At 53.9% G+C, this 23,007-nt stretch overlaps 1 protein-coding gene across 4 annotated transcripts in view; it reads right to left on the bottom strand.

Annotated features, from left to right (window-relative positions):
* The window catches only part of SMIM41 (small integral membrane protein 41), a 112,327-nt gene extending 90,295 nt beyond the window's left edge, over nucleotides 1–22,032 (bottom strand). Inside the window, exons 1-3 of one of the 4 annotated variants that reach the window (XM_082741423.1) lie at nucleotides 21,550–22,032; nucleotides 18,901–19,019; nucleotides 18,291–18,478 (exon numbers count right to left, since the gene is read on the bottom strand). In XM_082741423.1, the coding sequence (XP_082597549.1) occupies nucleotides 21,662–21,937 (276 nt within the window). In that variant the 5' untranslated portion in view covers nucleotides 21,938–22,032 and the 3' untranslated portion in view covers nucleotides 18,291–18,478; nucleotides 18,901–19,019; nucleotides 21,550–21,661. The other 3 variants (XM_082741424.1, XM_082741425.1, XM_082741422.1) reach the window with 3 other exon arrangements.
* Between the last annotated feature and the right edge of the window lie 975 nt (nucleotides 22,033–23,007).

Genomic DNA, 23,007 nt, shown 5'->3' with positions numbered 1-23,007 from the left:
TTGAGCAGGAGAGTGCCCATCAGCATTGCAGTAGTGTCAGAGCAGGTCAGAGCAGTGAGCATCTCGAGGCAGGGAGGTCACTAGAGCTGACCAGCGAGCCAGTAGTGTGGGCCTGTGCTGGGAGAGCGGGGGAAGAAAGGAGTCCCACCCTAGGTCTGGCTCATTCAGTGAGTCTGTCCGGGGTGAAGAGTCAGTTGGCTTACTCTCCCACCACCAGAGGAGGTACAAGTTAACCAGCCCAAAGTTAAGCACACCTATTCCTTTCCCGCCTTCTCCATCCACACACCCCCTTCTCAGTTCTGCTCTCTCAACACCTTGCTCCCTCAGCCTCATGCCACTTCCGGTCCTCCGAGCACCTCAGACATTTTCTGGGCAAGCCAGAGGGGGCACTGTGGGACAGCTGGCATCTATAAGGTGGAGATTTTAGAGTACCCTCCCCCCCCCCCCAAAAAAATCCTCCCACTTATCTGCCCACTAAGGACTGGTCTCACCACAAGAGATGCTTTGCTTAGATCCTCATAGTGGGTTGAATGGTGGCCCCCAAAAGAGAAGCCCACATCCCAGAATCTGTGAATGTGACCTTGTTTGGCAAATTATCTTTGCAGATATAATTAAGGTCACCATGTCGGAATGAGATCATCCAGAATTATCTGGAGGGACCTGAGTCCAGTGACAAGTGTCCTTGTAAGATACGGGAGAGGAGACACGGACACATAGAAGAGAAAGCGATGCGAAGACCCAAGCAGAGCCTGGAGTGATGCAGCCCCAGGCCAGTCATTATCATTAGTATCCTGATGCACAGAGAGGGTAAGCGGCTCACCCAGGGTCACACAGCTTGTGAGCAGTGGAGCTGGGGTACGTGTCATGCTGGAACTCCTGCCCTCCTCTGGAAACATCGCAGGGGCCCTTCCCAGCGGCAAGCTAAGGGCTTGGGCTTTGCTTCTCTTGCAACATTGCTCTGCTTCCTTCTTTCTGAGAACAGCCTTGTAACCACCCTTTCTGCCCCAGCTCCTGGCAAACTCCAGTCCATGCCGACACTCGAGGACAGCAATGGTTCTACCCCTCCCAGTCCCCAGTTTTATTTTCTTCCCAAGGAAGGAGCCCTAGTTTGCTATGTTATTATTAATGATCGCCTGCTTCTTTCTAGACACGATGTAGGCGGCAACATGTGTCAAAGAAATAACAGTAAGACCAACACCTAGAACGGGCGTGCAGGGCCCACAGAAAACAGAGATGATCAAGGTTGTCTGGGGGCACAGCAGACGCCATGATTAAGCCTCAAGGCAGCCAGGGCCGAAGAAGTCTGATCTGTTTCCATCTGCAGGAAGTAGACTCTTCTCCATGGTAACAAAGTCTTCCCCTTATAAGAAATTCTGAGGCGCCCGGGTGCTCAGTCATTAAGCATCTGCTTTCTGCCAGGTCATGATCCCAGGATCCTGGGATAGAGCCACGCATTGGGCTCCCTGCTCAGCGGGAAGCCTGCTTCTCCCTCTCCTACTCCGCCTGCTTGTGTTCCCTCTCTCACTGTGTGTTTCTATCAAATAAATAAATAAAATATTTTTTAAAAAAGGAAAAAAAATTCTGATGGAGATTGCTTATGTGGGCCTTATAGAGGAGATGCTCCGTGAGGCAGCGGGCAGCCTGTGTCCCAGAAAACCATTTCTGCTGCAAAAGGAAAGTGTTATTTCCTGGGACCACCGACCAACATGGAGGGCATTGCACCCAGTGACCCTCGGGGAGGGGCAGCCCTCCAGGAGAGAGACCCACATGGTCCAAGGACAGACGCTCCCAGGGCGGGACAGTCGGGTCAGGACCGGAACTCAGAGCCCCGGCCTGGCTAGACAACGCAGCCCTTCACGGCCCACGCACCCCCACCGGCTGTGGTTTGTCAGGAACTGCTTGTTCCCTGAGGGCAGGGGTCTGTCCTTCCCGTGACACCCTTCTGGCTCAGGGCCCTCAACAGCCCAGCTGATTGGAAAGGCGGGCAGATGGCAGGCTGAGGCCCCTGTCTCGCCTAGTGTGTCAGCCGCTTCCCTGGCCCCATGTCCCTGTAGTCCCTTCTGTAGAAGTTGAGAAGCTTCTAGTGGATACTAGGGAATCGGGCACCCCCAGGCATCTGGGTGTAGCCCTGTGACCATCTAGAGCCAACAGCCTGTGAGGGGAGGTCGTGAGGCCAACCCCCGCATTGGGGGCAGGGGGGGGGGGCACGCCTTCTCCCCGCCCCATCCACTCCCTACCCCAGAGGTGCTGGTGACCATCTGCTTAGATCAAACCTGCCTGTCAGCCTGGGAAGCAACAAGACAGAGGAGCTGCTTCCCTAGTCCTGGAAGGTTCCCACCAGGACCGGTAATGGAGGGAAAACCGAGCTTCTGTCTTATTGAAGCCACTGCTACTTTGAGTATCTGATGCCCTCCTCCTAGTATCACCCGGAACTGTGGAAACTACCATGAAAAGCCACTGCCTTTCTTTTGTCCCTGGGCACTCTGGGGGTCAACCGTGTGGTCTCCCCGCTCCGCTATTCCACCCTCAACCATTCCAGGTAGAAGGCTGGCCGGTCCCCCAGGGCCATCACTGCACCCAGGGCTTTTCACAGCAACCCTGCAAGAGACTTCCTGTTCCTGTTTTGCAGATGGGGAAACTGAGGCTCAGAGATAGGACCAAAACTCTGAGAGTTTGGAGACAATAATCATTGGTGGAGCCAGCCTCAAATCCAAGTGCGCCTGCTCCAGAGTCTTTGCTCTCCCTGACAGACTTGACAATTGTTCACCTACTCAGCCAAAAGCAGCATGGTTGTTTTCGTAGCCAAGAGAGGGTGTCTGTGAGGGAGGCCTTGGTAAGCCTTCGTGGAGGTTAAGCTCAGACCCCAACGGGCAGAAGCAACCTCTGCTTCATCAGACAGAAAACCCGGGACCCAGGAGGGAGAGGAAGACAAGTTTGGGGTGGGGGGCTGGGCAGACCACCAAGACCCATGACAGGGTGCTGCCTACCACCCACTACATTTCAGCAGGGTCCTCCATAAGCCACAAAACACTGGAAGGAGCCGGCTTGCTTGTGGAAATGGGGGGAGGCACTGGCCCTGTGCCAGGGTTAAGGACCCAGCTGCCATGGGGGGGGGGGCTGTGGAGGGGACACCTGGGTTCTGCTCCCGCCACAACCTTGCCAGTGGGCCAGTCGGCAGACTTCCCAGAGTGCACCTGGGCTTTGCGACCCTGAGGAGACGTTCCCACAACTGGCCACAGAGCATGGCACCGGGCAGGGCCTGCCCAGATGGTCAGTAGTAGTGGCTGCAGTTAGCAACTACAAGGTATCAGACCCCCTGCAACCTAGTGGCATGAGCAGCGCCCGTTTTATTATGCTCACAGAGCCCGTGGGTTAGGGCTTTGGGACAGGGTGTGTGTTGGGGACTGAGCCCGGAGCCTCAGCGGGGAGGGCTCAACTGGGTAAAAGTGACGCAGACAACTGGGGCTAGAACCTTCCTTCGCTCCTGCTCCTTCATGCACATCTCTTTGTAGAGAGCAGCTGTGGCTAACACCAGAGGAGGAGCTCCTGGGCCAGTCTGCTTTCCCAAGCATCCCTCGTGACTAGGTGCCCAGGAAGAGAAAGGGGAAGAAAGAAGAGGGGACGTCTCAGGTCCTGAAGGTGACCTTGGCCAATGTTGCCTTTTCGCCAGTCTGGTCCTCCCACGAGCCTCTTCTTCATCCCCACCTACACTTTTCCTGCTCCCAACCCGCTGGTCTCCGAATCAGGACTCCCACCCAGCCCTGAACCTCTGAGGGGTCCCTCCACCTCCCTCAATCCAGTGGGCCTCAATCCGGTGGGGCTGTCTCTCTTTTAGAGCCAAGTCCCCGAAGACGTGTTTTAAGAGCAGATTCAACATTCTATTTTCATCCATTCAAACCAACCTCATCTGCATGCCTACTGCACCAGCAGTGCAGGAAACAAACCATTCTAGGTAAAAAGAAAAAAAGGTGGGGGGCAATTCAATTCAAGGGAGTTAGGTGCTGGTGAAGTCACGTGTGGAGGCAGCAGAGGGCAGCTGGACAGGCAGGTGTCAGGAAGCTTCCAACGCAGTTGCTGAGTTCAAGGGCACACCGACACACTGACATACCACCATGTTGCCACCCACAGACCAAGAATCACCGTGGTTGATACTGCCACCTACCATAGGATGCCCAAGGCAATCATGACCAGACACTGGACCCAGAGACCCACAGCAGCCATGGCACAACCTTGCTCGTTGGCAGAAGATGCCCCTCCCTGCCACCGTACCTCCAACTTACCAACCCAGCCCAAGTGCGTCTATTTGGAGGTATGGCATGCCCTCTCATGGCAAGGGAACCTGAGGAGTGTGGGGTCTGGGTCTGACTTCCTGGCCCCCGCAATACAGAAAGGCACACAGAAGCATGAGGGAATGGATGCTGAGCCCAGACAAGAAGGCAGGAGTGCCCTGGACCATTCTCCCAGAGGTGGGGGCAGCAGAACTCTGTGTTCTCTGGGCAGGGGACCATCACAAAGTTGGGTCTCATCTGCCCGGTACACGTCTTCTGGTTTATTCATGCTGCCATTGCTTAGCCACCTCTAGAGCCACCAATCACCCATGGACCTCTTGGCCTCAAGAGACTGACATCCTTTCTGCCGAAAAGTGGAAGGAGACAGGTGAAAGGGCGGGCTCCTGTGCCACCAGGTCCCTTGAATCTCCTGCAAAGGCGCATTTACTCCATATGCAAATTTCTTTACTGACGTACTTGCAGAAAAGGGAATTACCTCTTCTGAGAGAAACCGTTAAACCCCCAAGTGACCTGGATTTTCCCTTGTGTTTCACTAAGGAATGTAGTTTAAAAACAAGGACCTTTCTAAGGAAGGGACTCGCTGCACAGAGTTCCCCACTCCTAGCTGCTCTCCTGCCTCACCCCCCTCTTCCTTCTAGGTCGGGCATCTGCCCCTTTCCTCAGGATCAGCCCCTCCCCTGCCTTCAGGACAGGCCTCAGGCCTAGCTCCTGACGCCCTAAATGGGTCTTAAGGCTGAGGATCAGCTTGGAGGAGGTGGGGTGCAGTCCCCAGGGGACAAGGATGGGAACCCTCTTGTGAGTTTCCTTCTCAGGGTTCCCACTAAGGGAACCAGAGACACCCCAGTTCCTTCGCAGGTGGCTCCAGGCTAGATGAGCATTGGAGCAACTCCCAGGGACAAGAAGTGCAGACAAATGTGACTGCAGGAAGAGCATTTCCACATTTGCAAGGCATCTGTTCTGCTCCAGAAGTCACTGGGGCCCCAATATTCTGCCCAGGATCCTTCAGTGCTTCCTGGTGCCCCCAGGGCCGACTGGCGTCAGGAAAAGACTCTGGCGTGGGTGACTTTTTTAACCCAGAATTTCCCTATGAAGAAATGAAGGGTCTTTCCAGCCCCCTCGCATACTTTCCGGGTGCCTTAGGAGCTTATACAAGGGAGTTGAAGCTGAGACAGCAGCCCTCCCCTCCCTCACTCCCACCCACTGCATAAGTAAGGGGGTGGGGAGGTGGGGTTTGGTAAGGAGAGTGTTCTTGGCAGAAGTACAGCCTCTGAGAAGGCCTAGAGGCTGGTAAGGGCTGGTGGCTCAGAGGAAGTAAGAGATGGTGGCCGGTGTGGCTGGCGCTGGGATGGTAGGTAGGGAGCCTCTAAAACAGGCTCCCAAGACGCGACCTCTCCAGAATTCTCCATTAAGTAGCTGTGGACTGAGGCTGTCCCTCCCTGAGGCTGGGGCAGGGAAAGAATGGGGTGCCTACCCAATTTTCAACCACTTCCTGCCTGGGAAGCTGCTGCCACCCTCTGGGTAACCAACAATGGGAGAGTCTGGTGGGCTACAGTGGCCCTCAGATGCCTCTCCAGAAACCATTCCCCCTTTTTTGGAAATGTCCCTAGTTTTATTTCAGCTGTACGCACTTCCCAAGCAACCCATGGTGCTTTGCGGGGAATTAACACCCCATTGGGTTCCAAGGTGGGCACCCAAGACCCAAGGAGCTGCCGTACCCCTTTCGGCCACACGGGGGCACCAACCTCGGGCGGCTGCCGCGCCGCACCTGCCTGTAGAGAGGCTGGGCCCATCTGAGCCACAAGAGGACAACACAGGTCTTGACTGGCCGGCCCCTCCTGAGTCAAACCAGCCCTGAGATCCATCTTACTCTGCACTAGCCAGCTGGTTGAGCTCCTAAACCTTTTTTACTGCTCAGCGCAGCGTGAAGGAGGTGGGTCCTTGTAAATGAAAGCTTCCTGCTAACTCTCGTTTACTTCATAAGACTGTGTTCCCCAGTCTCTCCTACCCACCCACTCCCCTACCCCACTCCCTAACCTACTCCCCCTCCCCCCAGAACCTACTGGGTTAGGCCTAGGGAATGCAGATAGGAAGGAAAAACAGCTGGACCTCACAGAGAGAGAGAGGTAGCCAAATTATCAACCGAGAACTGAGCGCTATACTAAAGCTGGTCCCAGCAGGGGTGTTGTGTGTGACACAGTCTTGCACATGTGTAGGCCTGGGGTGGGGCACTTCCAGAATCCAAGCAAGAGTAGTGTTTGAAGTGAGCCTGGGGTTTTCCAGGTGAACAGGGGGCTCCAGTCATCAAGGAGCATGGGTGCCCAGGCATGAAGGCAGGAGAGAGTCAACACAGGCAGGGAGCTTCAGGGAGGGGTGGGGGGGGGGTTCCATATGGGAACAAGATGGGAGGTACGGCTGGGTGGGTGCTCCTGGGCAAGGAGGAGGTGTAAACTAGTGAAAGAGACAGAGGGACATGGACGACCAGGAAGGTTTGAGGCAGTAATGTGATCACAGAGCAACACTGTCCCATCAAATTTTCTGCTGGGATGGAAATGTTCTGAATCCGCCCCATCCACCACGAAAGCCAGTAGCCATATGTGGCTGTCAAGTATTTGAGATGTGGCTACTAAAACCGAGGGACTGAATTTTACATTTAATTTAATTTGTGTGAACTATTTTATTCATTCATTTATTTATTTGAGACAGAGAGAGAGAGAGCACGAGCAGGGTGAGGGGAGAGGAGTGGAGGGGAAGGGTGGGTCGGGGCAAAGACTCTCAAGTAGATTTCGAGCTGAGCTTGGAGCCCGAGGCAGGTCTCCATCTGGTGACCCTGAGATCATCACCTCAGCCTGAGCCAAAAACAGGGAGTTGGATGCTTAACTGACTGAGTCACCCAGGCACCCCCATTTTATTTAATTTTAAGTGATTTATACATAAATAGCCACAGATGGCTAGTGGCTACAAGACTGGACAGCACCACTCTAAAGGAAGGACTGGAAGGGAGCAGATTTGGAGGGAGGACCACCTGTGGAAGTGGCCCGGGTACAAGGATAAGGGTGGGAAGACAGCGGCAAGGAAATGGGGAGGACAGTGTGCATGCTAGAGATTAATAACTAGAACCAGGAAGAAAGCCACCCAGTTAGCTAAGTGTGGGGAGGGGGAGGGAGAGCCTCGGGGGCTCCCAGGGTGACCTGGGTGGCCAGATGCTTGCTGCGTCATCACTAAGAACGGGAACCTGGCACAAACAGACATTTAATTAAATTAAATTAAATGTAAAATTCAGCTCCATTTCAGACATGGGGAAACTGACATGCTTTGGGACATCCAGGCGGAGGCGTCTGGTGGAGTGCTGTACGCAGCTCTGGGGCTCAGGAGAGGGTCAAAGCTGGAGATAGATTTGTTGATCACTAGGGTTCACAAACTCACTTTGTTTTTCTAATGGAAACTACATTTTAAAATCAGCAAAATTTATATGACAATCTATTCTTGAAACACCAGAAGTGGGGCGTCCAGGTGGCTCAGTCGTTAAGTGTCTGCCTTCGGCTGAGGTCGTGATCCTGGGGTCCTCAGATCAAGACCCACATCAGGCTCCCTGCTCAGTGGGGAGCCTGCTTCTCCCTCTCCCACTCCTCCTGCTTGTGTTCCCTCTCTCTCTCTCTCTCTCTGTCAAATAAATAAATAAAATCTTAAAAAAGAAAAGAAAAACCAGAAGATCTGATACCATCCGGCCTGAATTCCCTCCTGAAACCATCATCTCCAGCTGCGTATTGGCCCCTCCCTCAGAGAGGCACCCTACCTTTCCCACCTAGCCCCCTGGGCACACAATATTTGACAACCCCTGATAGAATAATTGGCAATTATGGTAGATTGTTTCAAAAGAGACTCATGACAACACTTCACCCTCCAGCTACAGCCCCTGCAATTTGCCCCACTTGGGTCATCAAAAAGTGCCATCTATGTCCTCCCCTGGAATCTGGGCTGACTTGGTGACTTGCTTTGATGAAATGCAGCAGACGTGACACCAAGTAACTTCCTGGGACCCAGCACCGCGTCAAGAAGCTAGGGCCAAATGACAGAAGGACAGATCAAGAGGAGAGAAAAGTGTTCTCCTATTCCAGCCCCCTCCCCCACAACTGGGGCACCAGTCATGGGAGGGAAAGCAGTGCAGCTGCCCACCACCCCCTTCAGAGCCCTGAAGAAAACTGTAGAATTGTAAGCAGATAACAAACCAATGGTCGTCGTCGTTTCAGGCCACTGTGGTTGGGGATAGTGTGTGGCGCAGCCATAGAAAGCTGAAACCGTAGTTACAAACCGGGATTGGACAAGACAAGGCAGGGTATGATCAGTAAGTACTCAGGGAGGGCAAGGCACAAGTTACCAGGTTGTGTGGGCCCAGAGGACACTCTCTGAGTGAAACTAAACTCCACAGAGTAAATGTTTCGTGAGAAATTTTCAACCTGAATTCTTCCCCCAAATTACTTACTTTTTTTTTTTAAGATTTTATTTATTTATTTGACAGACAGAAATCACAAGTAGGCAGAGTGGCAGGCAGAGAGAGGGGGGGGGAAGCAGACTCCCTGCTGAGCAGAGAGCTTGGCAAATTACTTACTTTTTAATAACAAAGAGGTTCCATAAAGAACCTGTTAACTTCCTTTTTTTTTGGCACAGCAACAGAACCAACAGGACAACCTCTAGCCATGACCTCCTCAGCCAGAGTTAGGACTCAGAAATTAAAGTTCAGAATGGATAGTATGGTAAGACACAGCAAGGTAAGCTTAGATTCGTCTAGAAAAACATTCCCGACCTCTCAGCCAATGCAGCCAACTTTTCCACACAGAGTATGTCAGACCTTCGGGCTTCCCAGAGCTCCCCGCCAACCCCGGGGCCCCACACCTCAGCCAACAGTCCAAGTCACTGACCCCAGTGTCCGGGTCAGGCCACTTTAGACAACGTGGTGGCTAGAGTTTGGTCAAAGAAGCAAACAAAATAGCTCTTCGAGGAACGGACTTTCTTGGAGACAAGCACCAAGACGTGACACCAAGGAAGGAAAACCAGCCAAGATCTATTGCGTTGCCGAAACCACAAGGTACAGTCAATTTTGGGTAAAAGAGTTGAGGCGAAATTGAAGTTCTGGGATTACATTTACATCCTGTATAAAATTCTTGAACATATTTGGCCATTGCTCCCTGTAGAGGTTTGTTTCACATAAGGAGTAGTTCCGAAATGTGTTTTTTAAAACACTCTTTGGGGAAAAAGTGAATTTAAATTTAGTAATGTGGCATTACAGTCCTTGGAAGGAAAATTAATTTTATACTGTTGTTCTGACAAAGTAAAGGAAATGCACTATCTGAAGTAGCGTGATCTAATTTTTTCCAGAATTTTTCTTCTTTTCTAAAAGGAAGATTTTAAATGACATTTCCCAAACTATATTGTTGGAATGGTGGTGTCCCATGAGATACTCCTTTAAAAAGAAAAGGAAAGGAAAAAAAAGAGGAAGACAAAGGGGGAACAAAGAATTATTTGGTCCCATCTACTTGGAAATCCTCCGAGCCTCTCTCAGACCCACCATCACATTGGCATAGTAAAAGAAGCGCAATAAAGAACCCTATTTAACTTTGCTTAACACAATAATCCCCAAATTGAGGAGACCATGGAACCCTTTTTTTCAAGTGCCACCCATTCAAGGTCCTAGAGGCTGGAATAGGCACGGAACCCACTTTAAGAAACACTGTCTTTGGGGCGCCTGGGTGGCTCAGTTGGTTAAGTAACTGCCTTCACCAGGGAGTCTGCTTCTCCCTCTGACCCTCCCCCTTCTCATGCTCTCTCTCTCAAATAAATAAATAAAATCTTAAAAAAAAAAAAAGGAAAGAAAGAAAGAAAGAAACACTGCCTTAACCATGGCAGGAGGGGGGCGGCATATCATCCCCGCATTCTGCCAAATGGTTTTGAAATATTCATCAATTAATTCATTTCGCCTACAATTCCTGTAACATTTGGTATCTGATAAAGAAATTTTAAACTAGAAGATACATTCAAAATTGGGAACCAACAGGCAGCAAACGGTCCCATTCAGCAGCAGCCTATGTGTCTGAAGCAACTGGTTCTGCTTCCACTGTTTCCGTAACTTCTGGAATGCCCCCCCCTTGCCTGCCCCCCATACACACCCCCACCCCCTACCAAAGCATGCTGCTCCAGTCTTCATCCAGTCACCCAGCTCTGCCCCTCTCCACCCTGTTTGCACGCTGGGGAAAAGGTGCTGATCTTTTTTGCAAACCCATGAAGAGTTTTGCAGCTGACGGTGTTAAAAGCATTTTGGAGTTAGATTTCCTCCTAAAACGTCATTGTTCGGGGCGTCTGGGTGGCTCAGTCCGTTAGGCATTTGCCTTCGACTCGGGTCCTGGGATGGAGACCCCTGTTGGGCCCCCAGCTTAGCGGAGAGTCTGCCTCTCCCTCTCCTTCTGGTCCTCCCCACAACTCGTGGCATTTTCTCTCTCTCTCTCTCTCTTAAATGAATAAATAAAATCTTTTAAAAAGATTATTATTGGGCGCCTGGGTGGCTCAGTGGGTTAAGCCGCTGCCTTCGGCTCAGGTCATGATCTCAGGGTCCTGGGATCGAGTCCCACATCGGGCTCTCTGCTCAGCGGGGAGCCTGCTTCCTCCTCTCTCTCTCTCTGCCTGCCTCTCTGCCTGCTTGTGATCTCTCTCTGTCAAATAAATAAATAAAATCTTAAAAAAAAAAAAAAAGATTATTATTGTTCACTGATTTACTATGGCTAAATCCAAAAGGTGAACATGACGATATCTGGAAATCTACCAACTGTGCCCCGTAAATTTTGCAGTCCTTTCTCCAAAACTTCCATTCATACCAGCGGCCTATCATATGATCACTTCTGGGGCCCCTCACTTAGGTTCTAGCATATTTCCGGGACTTAACACTTTTTTTGCTTGAGAAGACTAAGGGGCTTTGCTGTATTTAAGGTTTCTCCCTCCTCCCCACCCTGTGATTAAAGAAGGAATTTAAGAGAGGATGCCACTTATTCAAAAGTAAATTTCCTAATGGCCCTCTACGTGTAGTGAATAAGATAGCAAAAATCCCTCTCCTGACAGAGCTGACATTTGAGCAGATGGCTGGGGCAGAGAAGTTTCCAGCTAATATGGTGGCTCTTAGCATGAAAAGCTGTCCGAGAAGGAGGCAAATCTTTGCCTTTAGCCAGGTTGTTGTTTTGCAAGGAAGGGGTTGAGGTTGTGAAAGTAGGAAGGTTGGAAGGTTCACAGAGACTCTCCACGGCCTGTGAAGGGCAGCTCTCACCAGGGCGGAGGAGTCTAGGTTGCCCAGGAGGAGAAAGAGCCCAGCTGAGAAACAGAGCTGGGGTTGCAGGCTCCCCCGTGGAAACAGCAGAGGCCCAGGCTGAGGACACCCGCAGGGACACCCCCACCCCCACCCGGAGAGTGCAGAGAGTGAGGGAGTTACCTCGAGTCCCTGACACAGTTTTGGAATCCCCACCTGATTCTTTACAAAAATCCATCTGGGGCCTTTAGACAAGTTCAGTGTGTTCTGGGTCAGGGGAGAGTGGCAGCCAGCGACAGGGACAGGATTCAGGAGGACGTTGTCCCACTCGCTGGCCACTGGCTGAGGAGAGCACAGGTTCCTGGGCCTGAGGGCTCAGGAGATGGCGCCCAGGCTTCCCAGTCTCCCAGAGTGCGGCATGGCCAGGGGCCAACAGTCCCGGCTTAATCTTTAGTTTGGGTACGGCACATTCTTCAGTGCTTCCTAAGAAAACATACAAGCGAGGTGCATTTTTCTGGCTCTCTGTGGAAGAGAGCCACACTGGCTCTCACTCCTCCTCCCTGTGCAGGGTAGGGAGGTGGGGGGGCCTCCACAGTCTTCATGCACCTCAGCTCCCTGGGCCTCTGTGCCCTGTGTTAACTACACAGGTGTGCTCCTTTCCGGGGGGGGGGGGGGTGCAGCACTATCTCTACCGATTCTCTCCCTCAGGTCTTTGGTCAAAAGTCACCTTCTAAGGGGGCGCCTGGGTGGCTCAGTAGGTTAAGCCGCTGCCTTCGGCTCAGGTCATGATCTCAGGGTCCTGGGATCGAGTCCCGCATCGGGCTCTCTGCCCGGTGGGGAGCCTGCTTCCTCCTCTCTCTCTGCCTGCCTCTCTGCCTACTTGTGATCTCTGTCAAATAAATAAATAAAATCTTAAAAAAAAAAAAAAAAGTCACCTTCTAGGTGATACGTCCCCTGATGACCACAGCTTAAAATTTCAACCTTCCCCCCATGCTGTGCCTGTACTCCCCCTATTTTTTTTCTCTCTGTAGCACTCAGTACCAGCAGGTATGGGTTGAATTGGGTTCCCCTATCAAAAAAGATAGGTTGAGGCACCTGGGTGGCTCTACTGGTTGAGCGTCTGAGTCTTGACTTCAGCTCAGGTCGTATCTCAAGGTCGCAGCCCAGTACAAGATTCTCCTCGAACCTTGTACTGGGCTGCAAGCTCAGCATGGAGTCTGCTTCTTTTTTTTTTTAAGATTTTATTTATTTATTTGACAGAGAGAGATCACAAGTAGGCAGAGAGGCAGGCAGAGAGAGAGAGGAGGAAGCAGGCTCCCTGCTGAGCAGAGAGCCCGATGCGGGACTCGATCCCAGGACCCTGAGATCATGACCCGAGCCGAAGGCAGCGGCTTAACCCACTGAGCCACCCAGGCGCCCATGGAGTCTGCTTCTTTCTCCCCCTCCCCTCTCCCCCTGCTCGCGCTCTCTCTCCAAGAAATAAATAAAATCTTTAAAATGTTGCAGTCCTAACCCCCCAGTGCCAGAATGTGAACTTATTAGGAAACAGGGTCATTGCAGATGTAGTTCGTTAAATTAAAATGAGGTCATGCTGGAATAGGGTGGACCCCTGATCCAACATGACTGGTGTCTTTATAAGAAGAAAGACATTTGGAACCAGGGACACGCAGGAGAACGCCACGCCCTATGGCAACGAAGCCAGCTGACATTTCAGAGTCATGGCAAAGAGGTGGCAATTTAAGCTCCAGAAGGTGGGGGGAGCACCCCAGGCAAGAGGGCAGGGTAAGAGGAAGGCCAAGGACAGAGTCCTGAGGAACCCAGCGGGCATGGCTGGGAGGGGAAAGAGAAGGGGATGGCACAGGACTCTTGGAGAGTGGTGAGCTAGGACAGGAGCAAAGCAGCCCTCTCCCAGGGGCAGGCAGCTGGGAGCTGGGGGGCCTGGACTCAATCCAGGCCAGTGCTCCCACATGCTGGGCCACATACTCTCAGAGCTTCCCCAAGTGGGTATTAGCATTATCCAATTTTACTCATGAGACAGAGGATTTCCATTACCGAGTAAGTGGCGGACCCAGGGGGAGCTCACAGTTACAGCCTCCGGTCTCCAATGTTTCTCACTGAAACTAGGATGGGAGGTGGGGGCGGGGGGGGGGGTGGCAGCCAGTGGGGAGGGGGTCGCAGCCTCAGGAGTGGCCAGGAGGGCGTTGAGATAAGAACCCAGGGGTTGGTAGTCTCCGGGGCCACCAGCTTGGACCGAGCCCAGGCTGGAGAAGAGTGGGGGGGCGCACAGGAGGCCAGAACATGGGTGCAAGTGTGGACAACCTTTTTGGAGAAGTTTGGCTACAAAGACGAAGTGAGACGCGGGGTAGTAACTGAAGGAGCAGTGGGTGCGGAGGAGGGCTATTTTAAGCTGGAAGAAACCTGAGTGTGTCTCAGAGCCAGAGCCAGCACAGAAGGGGCCATGGAAGGGGCATTAAAGAAAGCAGCCGAGGAGGACCATCGGCAGCACCTGGCGGCGGGGTGGGAGGGGCGCAGGGGCACCCTCAGCGCGGGACTCGGGCCCCACAAAGCCCCTGGCAGGTGTGCTGCAAATCTGGGGACAGAAGCAGAGGCAAAGTGTCTGCTGGCACCTCTGTTCTGTGAGAAGCAGGAGGCAAGGACATCCGAGCAGAGTGCGGGGGAGGAGAGAGGGCAGGGGCTGAGAGAGGGGAAGTTTTGCCATAACTCAGCTGGGAGACAGAGCCGGCTGGAGCGAGGACCAGGCATGGCAAGGGTCCACTGTATGGCCATTCTTTTTTTTTTTTTTTTTTTTTTAAAGATTTTATTTATTTATTTGACAGAGAGAGATCACAAGTAGGTAGAGAGGCAGGCAGAGAGAGAGGAAGGGAAGCAGGCTCCCTGCTGAGCAGAGAGCCCGATGCGGGACTCGATCCCAGGACCCTGAGATCATGACCTGAGCCGAAGGCAGCGGCTTAACCCACTGAGCCACCCAGGCGCCCTGTATGGCCATTCTTGACGCCATCAGTCTGCCCGGGGCTGTGTCGTTCTTTGGGAGGCACTTAGCTGTCAGGTGTGAGCTCAGAGAACAGAGAGCGGCATCACTCCAGGGCTGCGGTTCTACCAGGAGGGCCCCATGCGCAGAATGAAGTCAGGAAATGGGCAAGAGTGGGATTGAGATGATGCTCAAGGAGTGGACACTGGAGGGACAGGCAGTGGGGGGCAGGTGGGACTGAAGAGGAAGGAGAAAGTCGAGAGGACAAGGTCAGGGACCATCTTGAAGACATCTGAATGTGCAGGTTGAAGACACAAAGCACAAGAGCACCTGAAGTTCGGGTCTCAGAGACAGAGGTTCTGAGCCATGTCCAGGCAGACAGAGAGGACTCACTCACAGGTGCGGGACTCGAGGCTGAAGCCTCAGCCCTCCTGGCAGGTGTGAGACTCACATTAGTGTGTCCGCTGCCCCTTGGAAGGGAAGCCCGGTGGCCATGGAGGCGGAGGACGTTCCTTTGCACGTGCTTGTTTGGTATTGTTTTATTTTGCCTAGGCAGGACCTCTGTGTGGTGCATGCATTCGCATAGTACAAGGAAGGGTGCTATAAAAAAATAAAATAAACCCGGTGCCTGGGTGGCTCAGTGGGTTAAGCTGCTTCCTTCGGCTCAGGTCATGATCTCAGGGTCCTGGGATCGAGCCCCGCATCGGGCTCTCTGCTCAGCAGAGAGCCTGCTTCTCCCTCTCTTTCTCTGCCTGCCTCTCTGCCTACTTGTGATCTCTCTCTGTCAAATAAATAAATAAAATATTTAAAAATAAATAAATAAAATAAAGTAAAATAAAATAAACCAATCCCCTCCCAACAGTGGGTTCCTTGGCCCAGAGGGAACCATGTTCCCACGTTCTTCTGAATGGGGGCTCCTTTCTTCTGTGGCAGCGGGTAGTGGCAGGGTAGCTCAACTTGGCTGTGTGGCCTAGGGAGAAGCCTTCCCCACTTGTTCCCGGCAAGGGCTCCTCCCAACACAACACGACTACTGGGGCACGGGCGATCCTGGCCTCTTGGTTCCCAAGTTTTTTCTTCTCTGGCTGCCAAGATAGCCCATTCCCCAGCTCCCTACCCACCCTCCTGGATTCTTGTCCTGTTTCCTCGCCAGCCCCTCTTCTGCCTTGCCTTTAAGTGGTGTCCTGCATGCAGGTGGCAAGCTCAGGCTCCTCCCATCTTGCCCCAACCACCCCACCGAACCTGACCATTTCCCACAGCTCTGTGTTCTGGTTCTAGCAACATTAGGATCCAGAATGCTCTCTGCAGACCCCCAGCCTCATACACCAATTGCCCACCCGACAGTGCCCCTTCAAATTCCACACACCAGACCTGGACTCACTGGCCGTCCTCGCTGCCTGTGGCCCCTACCTGAAGCAGCCTTGAGCTGGTTTATGGCCAGCCCGGCTCTGTTTAGCCCAGGACTGAACCAGGCCTAGATTTGGTGAAGAGATACCCCCTTTCTTTGGGTCCTGTGGTTTAGGATGTCTTGACAATCCATCCCCTCTCAACACACACACTGTGAGTCGAGCATGTGACTGAGGCCTAGAACATTCTATCCTCGAGAGCATAGTATTCCAGGGTGAGTACAGAGTCAAAGAGGCCAAGTCTTTCAGCTGCTCCAGGGATTTGGGCTAACTGACCTGAGGGATGACCCCTCTCTTTCCTGACAGATTTGAACCTGAGAGGCCATGAGGCCAGCATCTGACCTCACATGGAGGCTGAGACTAATAATGAGCACACTTCCTGTACATTTTCTCTGTGCCGGACCCCCTTATGTGTGAATCTCAGCCATTCTAACAAAACAAGGCAAAGCTAGGCCCTGCCTTCGCCACTCTAAAGAGGAGGAACTCAAGCCACTGAGGGATGAAGCATGTCGCAGAGCTCACACTGCTAGCGAATGTGGGGCCGGAGTACGTATCCAGCCAAGTCCCTGCTCTGACCATGAGACCCCCAGCCAGAGGCTGACAGCAGTGAGCAGACCAAGCCCCAGAGGAAAGAGACACCAAGGCCGCTGCTCTTGTCCTCTGAGACCAGAGTCACAGCAGGCCTGAGGCCAGAGCTACCCCTAGGCTTTCCAGTTATATGGGCCAATCAGTTCCTTCTGCCCAAGTCAAATATCCTTTGCGTTTCCGGTAAATACTGACCCCAAAAGTCCTAACTTATAACACGTCCCCTCAGTGGGTGGTGGGCATCTCTACCCCCTCAGTAATCCAGGGCAGGAGCAGAAGCTAGATCCTCCCCTCCTCCTTCTCCCTCATCCCTCACATCCAACTCGTGACCAAAGTCTGAACCCTGAATATCACTCGGATCTGTCTCCTAACTTTCCACCCTCGTCCAGGCTACTGTGACTTTGCTGGCTTGGGGGATCTGGGGGATTTTTGTTTTTTAGATTTCATTTCTTTTTTTTTTTTTTTTAAGATTTTATTTATTTATTTGTCATAGAGAGAGAAGCGAGAGCAAGCACAGGCAGACAGAGTGGCAGGCAGAGGCAGAGGGAGAAGCAGGCTCCCCACCCAGCAGGGAGCCCGATGTGGGACTCGATCCCAGGACGCTGGGATCATGACCTGAGCCAAAGGCAGCTACTTAACCAACTGAGCCACCCAGGCGTCCCTAAATTTCATTTCTTTATTATTCTTTAGAGTACAAGCAGGGGGAGCAGCAGAGGGAAAGGGAGAAGGAGACATCCCACTGAGCAGGGAGCCTGACACAGGGCTTGCTCTCAGGATCCTAGGATCATGACCCAAGCTGAAGGCAGACCCTGAACCTACTGAGCCACTCAGGTGCCCTGACTTTGCCGGGTTTTGATCACAGCCTCCCTGCTGTCCAGCCTGCTCCCACCTACCAACTTCCCTCCCAGTCCCCTAAGATCTAGATCTTACCATGTCACTTCACAGCTTGAAACCTTCTAGATACCTCCCTACCCCAGGGTAAATGCCACTCCTCTCCAGCCGCCACCCCTCTGGTCTCATCTCCCTCCATACCCTGCTTGTAGGCACCCCCAGCCTCACACCTCCTGCACCTTTGTCCAGAATGTCCTTCTTCCCACCCCCACCGCCCGCCCTGTGAGTGCCCTTTCAGTACACCACCTTCTCTATGACACTCTCTGCTCTTAGCTCTGCTGATGCTGGACATGACTGACGATCTATGTTAACCTCAGTTCTGTGAGCAGCGCTCTTTCCTGGACTATGAGCTCCTCGAGGGCAAGGGCTCTGTGGCGTTCACCGTTCACCTCCTCCCCCTCCCAGACCCCAGCACCTGCCTGGCACAGAGCAGTCACTCGGTCAATACCCATGGAGAAGATGAATAAGTGGGTTCCCAGGAACAAGGTGGGTGGTTCTAACCTCTCCTCAGGATGGTTGGGTTCACGGGGAGAAAAATAACATCACATGGCAATTACAGTGTAGAAAATCTTTTTATCTATGGACAAGCATATGACCTGTTTGATCCTCATAAGGACACTGCTGCCCCCATTTTATAGATGAAGAGATGGAGGCTCGGGATGGTTTACCATCTAGAATTCAGGGCACACACTCACAAAATCCGCTCTCATTTCAAAGCACCTCTGGTTAAGGCTGGGCTAGGATTAGACCCCAGAACACCAGTTGAAGGAAGTGGTGCTCTGGCCCACACTGGCCACTGGGGGGCAGCCAAGTGCCGGCATGAGCGTCACTGTGCCCCCCCCCCCCTTCCCTACCCTCCCTTGGAAGGATTTGGCTCTGGGTGTCTGAAGAGGAGTAGCCACCACTGAAGAGAGGTTAGGGCAGAGGGGGCCATGGCCGGTGATGCTCTTTCAGGATCAGCTAGAATCAGTTCAAACTGGAGGGAGGGTGGGAGCAGGATACCACCAATGTCAAGAATCTAGAGCTGAAACACAGACTGTAAATAGGACACTTGCATTACCAGCGTATTTAATAACAAGCCACGTGAAGTGATAGGGCATTGCTGGGGCACCAAGATCTCCAAATGGATGACACTGACCCACGGCCCTCAGTAGGGACAGGTCACTGGCCTGTCAGACCACAGGAGCCAGGTATCAGAGATGGGAAAGGGGCGGCACGTGTGTTGTTGGAGGCTGGCCAGTCAGGGGCGTAGCCAGCATCAGCTGCACTGAGCATCCAAGGGCGTTTGTCCACTCCGGCACCCCGGACATGCAGTGGTGGCTCAGAGTGCTCCTTCATCCCTAGAGCGCTGACCCCCCCAGCCCCACACCCACAGTGCAGCGGTGCGGTGTGGCAGGAGGCAGAATGGAGCAAAGGAGAGGCGGGGCTGAGCGCAAGGATCCCGGGTAGACGCCTCACCACAAGCCAGCTTTCTCCTGGTCTTGTCTGCACCACTCAAGGATCAAAGGCAGCAGGTCCCCGGGTGCTGTAGGAGAGCGGCAGAACTCTGGGAGATACACCACAGGAGGCTCAAGAATCTGTAACAGAGAGGCGCCCCCCATCTTTGCTGAAGAATGAACTGGACCAGCCCCCGACAGCCCTTTCCAGCTCAGGTGAAACTCACAAGCCACAGGAAAGTTAAGTCAAAATCACCCATTTGTGGCCCCAGCCTTTCCCTCAGAGACAGTGCAGGATAAGGGAGCCTGCTGGGGGTCCAGAGGCCCTAGACTTACTCCGCTCAGACCACACCCACTGCCTCACCTCTCGCTCCAAGCCACAGTCTGAGAGTCGGGAAGACAGTAGCACTCCTTCCCCAACTTTCTAAATCTTCTTCCTCCCCACTCAATCTGACAGCCTTGGCCAGGGTCAGAGTTCCATAGTAAAGATCCCAGTATCTTCCCCCAAGAACATCAAGGTCCCCCGCACAGGCCAGAGCCTGGCTCTCCAAGCACTGAGTTGAAGGGACAGCAAAAGCAGGAAGTTGAATAAAGAAAGCCTTTGCCTATCCCTTCGGTCCCCCCACTCCAGCAGACACAGGATGCTAGGGGCACTGCCCTTCCTCTACCAGATCTCTCTACACCCCTCCACCACCCAGACTCAAGTCCATACGCCAGTCCGGAAGTCATCACCCTCACCTCTGCTCCATCTGCCCCCTCCCCTTGGAGTGTCTTCCGCAGAGGCACACTCCCACTGACCCTCTGAGCTCACGCCCACCTTCAGGCTTAGGCCAGAAAGCTGAGCCCAGCTGGCTGGGGGACAGCTGCCAGCAGCTGGAAGGCTGTGCCCAGCCACAGAAGGCTATCTAACAAGGCCGCTGGGGAAGAAGGGTCAGGAGGAAGGCGGTAACCTGGGGGTTTGGAGTTTTGGTCCCAGATACCATAGGCCAAATAAGGGAGTGTGTGTGAAGGTTCATTCTTTCAGAGAGAGGTCATGTTTTGCATCAGCATCTCCAAGAGTGGTGGGAAATCAGGGACAGAGCAAGAGGAATAACCCAAGGAGGAACCTCCACGCACAGGGACACCCCCACCCTGAACTCAGAATCAGAAGCCTCAGGCTTCAGTTCCCGCTCTGTCATTCACTGGACCCTGTCACTTTCTTGTCTCTGAGTGTCCCCATTTGCAAAATGAAGTGTTCGGAGTGGATATGGAAATTCCTCTATCCCGGGCCGCAGAAGAGCACAGGGTGAGGAAGGGTAGAAAAACAGCAGAATGTTATCAGGCAAGGGGGCAAAGGGACCTGGATACAACAAAAAGAGAGCATTCTCACCCCCTCATCTGGCATGCTGCAAAGGGAGGTGGCCCGGGTTCCCCAGGTCAAGCCCGCTTCCCTGATGCCAGGGCCAGTCACACGCACACAGCCCTCAATGCCCTGGCCAGCCCTTTCTCCCAGGGGTGGCAGTGGCGTCCCTGAAGTGAGGAGTCCACAGCTCAGCAAGGCCGGTGTGGCACAACTACCCGGGATTAGCGCTAAATCCTGGGCTGCTCCATGCACGGATCATGCGTTGTCAGCTTCTCAAATGCTCAGCCACGGTTCGCTCACGCCATCACCCAGCCTCCCTTGATGTGCCCCGACTTCCTTCTCAGGCAGAAGCTAGGACTCTGCCTCTGCGCTTGGCAAGCAACAGGTCAGAGGAACCCCCAAAGAAGAGCCCCACAGAAACCTCCCAGGAGCCCAGAGGTGCATCACGGAGCAGAGAAGAGAGACAGGGAAGGCTTCCCCGCCCATGGCTCCACCCAAGATGGCCTTGGCCTGGAGTTACCTTGTCTTGAGGCCACCCAGGCCCTTCCCTCCAGATGGTTCTTGTCCTTGGAGAGACAGAGACAGGAGAGCCAGACAGAGCCAGAGGATTCACAGCTGGGAATCCTCAGCCCCAGCTTCCTCCAGCAGTGCACTCATGGGGCCCCCGGCTGTCAGGAACCTCACCACCTTCCCCACTCAAGAGGCAAAGCTCAGTGCTCTGGGCCACACCTGGCCCCCCACAGACACACCAGAACAGGGTCTGGGGGAGGGGAGACCCCACCTCCCCTCCCCATCCCCTAGAGTCATCCTGGCCCCTGGCTCTGCCATAAAACAGGACCCACACTCCCATCTCTGCCTCCAAAGGGAGGCCACAGAGAGGAATCTTACTCAGATCCCCTTCTAGGGACAAGACTTCAGGAAGGAGAGGAGGTGGAAGCAGGAGCCAAAGGTCTGGATCGTCACTGTTTCTGGGGCAGTGTGTCTCCTTTAGCCCCCCAGTGGTGTGGGCTGGAGGTGGGCCTTAGTTCCAAGTAGTGCTGGGGCAAATCGGAGGCTGGATTCATACAAGGAGGGGCTCCAAAGCACACTGCGGCCCCTCCAGAGCCCTTCTCCCAACCGACCTGCCTCCCCCTCACACCTGGTGACCCTTACACCTGGTAACCATCGTTCTAAAAAAAAGGACACAGGGCACTGCTGCGGGAGAGACACAGAGGGTGGCAGCCTCTTCCCTCAGGTCCCAGCACACCCAGGATAGCCGCAGGGCCCACCCGGTGGACATGCAAAAAGCCCAACCCAAGTCGCTGAAGAGCTGTCCCCCACCGCTCTCACCTGAGCGGGCGCCAGCCTCGGGGGAAGGACATGGTGCCCCCCGCTCCGCAGCCCCCGTTGGGTGCCCAGTCCTGGGCCACCTGGAGGCTGAGACCCTGGAGCCCACAGGAGCTTAGGAGTCGTCCTCGCCTCCGCTGGCACTGCTGGGCTCGGCCTCGCGGGACGCGCGTCGCTCGCGGACCAGCATCGCCATCAGGCCCTGGGCGCGGAGGAGGAGGCCACCGCCCAGGAACAGGACCCCGCAGAGCACGAGCAGCGACAGCACTCCCAGCACCGCCGCCTGCACGACGCGCGGCCCCTCGCGGGGCTCCAGCGGCTCCCCGGACTGGTTGCAGCAAGAGCTCAGCCAGGTGGCGGGGGGCGAAGCGCCCGCTTGGGAGCTGTTCATGCTGTGGCGCCGCCAGCTGCCCAGATGTGCGCGGAAGGGCCAGATGTGCGGGAGCGCGAGCAGGAGAGCGGGCGGGCGGGCCTGGGCTGCATGGGGGAGGTGCCCGAGGGGCGGATCCCAAGCTCCGTTTGCTCCCACCCTGCGCACAGAGCTCCTCCGGCCCGGGGGTATTTCTTCCTGTCTCAAAGGCCTCCACATGGAGGCGTGGGAATCCAGCCCATACACCCATCCAGTCAAATCCAGAGTCGGTCCGGAAGGCTTTCCTTCTCCCATGGCAAAGGAACTCAAGAGATAGCACCTCCCTTCGAACTGAAAAAATCTTCCAGATGCCACCCCAGGTGCTGTGGGGTGCTGCCCCACTAAGCAGGATACAAGACCAGCAAGCATTCCTGGGCTGTCCCTGAGCCAAAGCTCAATACTGCAGGTGGCCCAGGTGCCCATTAGAACAGGAGGCAAATGAGCACCCTCCAAGACCTGAGGGACACAGATGCTTACTCCTCCATCATCCCTTCTGGGAACCTCTTGGGAGTTGGACAAGCAGGCCGGTGCCTCCTGGGGCCCAGAGCAAGGAGAGATGCAGGGTAGAACTTCAAGTCCTACCCTCATTCCTTTGTTCAGGCCCCAGAGGTCAAGTTACCTAATGATGAGTGAGCAAAGTTCAGTCACCAGGGCTCCTCTTCTGACCCCTGAGTACAACAGTCCCCTACCTCTGGGAAATCATAACGCCAGAAAAGAATGGAAAGGTTACTGTCCTATTCCCCCAAGGGGAGCTCAGTGCCAGCGGGGTGTCCCATGGCCAACCTGGGCTTGTGCATGGAGCAGAGACAGGCTGAGTAAAGGAGAAAGTCTCAAAAGGCTGGGACGGAGGGAAGACCCTCCTGCTCAGATCTCCCAGAAGACAGCAACCTTGAGCTCTCTTTTTAAAAAAAAAACTAAGTCACAGCCAGCAAACAACTCTGTCAACCAACCAGCCACTCAGAAAGGATTAGCTGATGGCCGGCTAGGAAGAAAAGATCCCCAGACTCCAGCAGGCCAGGTAGGGATTAGACACCATCAAGGACCTGCTAGGA

The sequence above is a fragment of the Mustela nivalis genome (assembly GCF_964662115.1).
Source record: "Mustela nivalis genome assembly, chromosome: 7".
Lineage (NCBI taxonomy): Eukaryota > Metazoa > Chordata > Mammalia > Carnivora > Mustelidae > Mustela > Mustela nivalis.
Note: the sequence above shows the minus strand (reverse complement) of the source record. Positions and strands in the feature narration are given on the sequence as shown.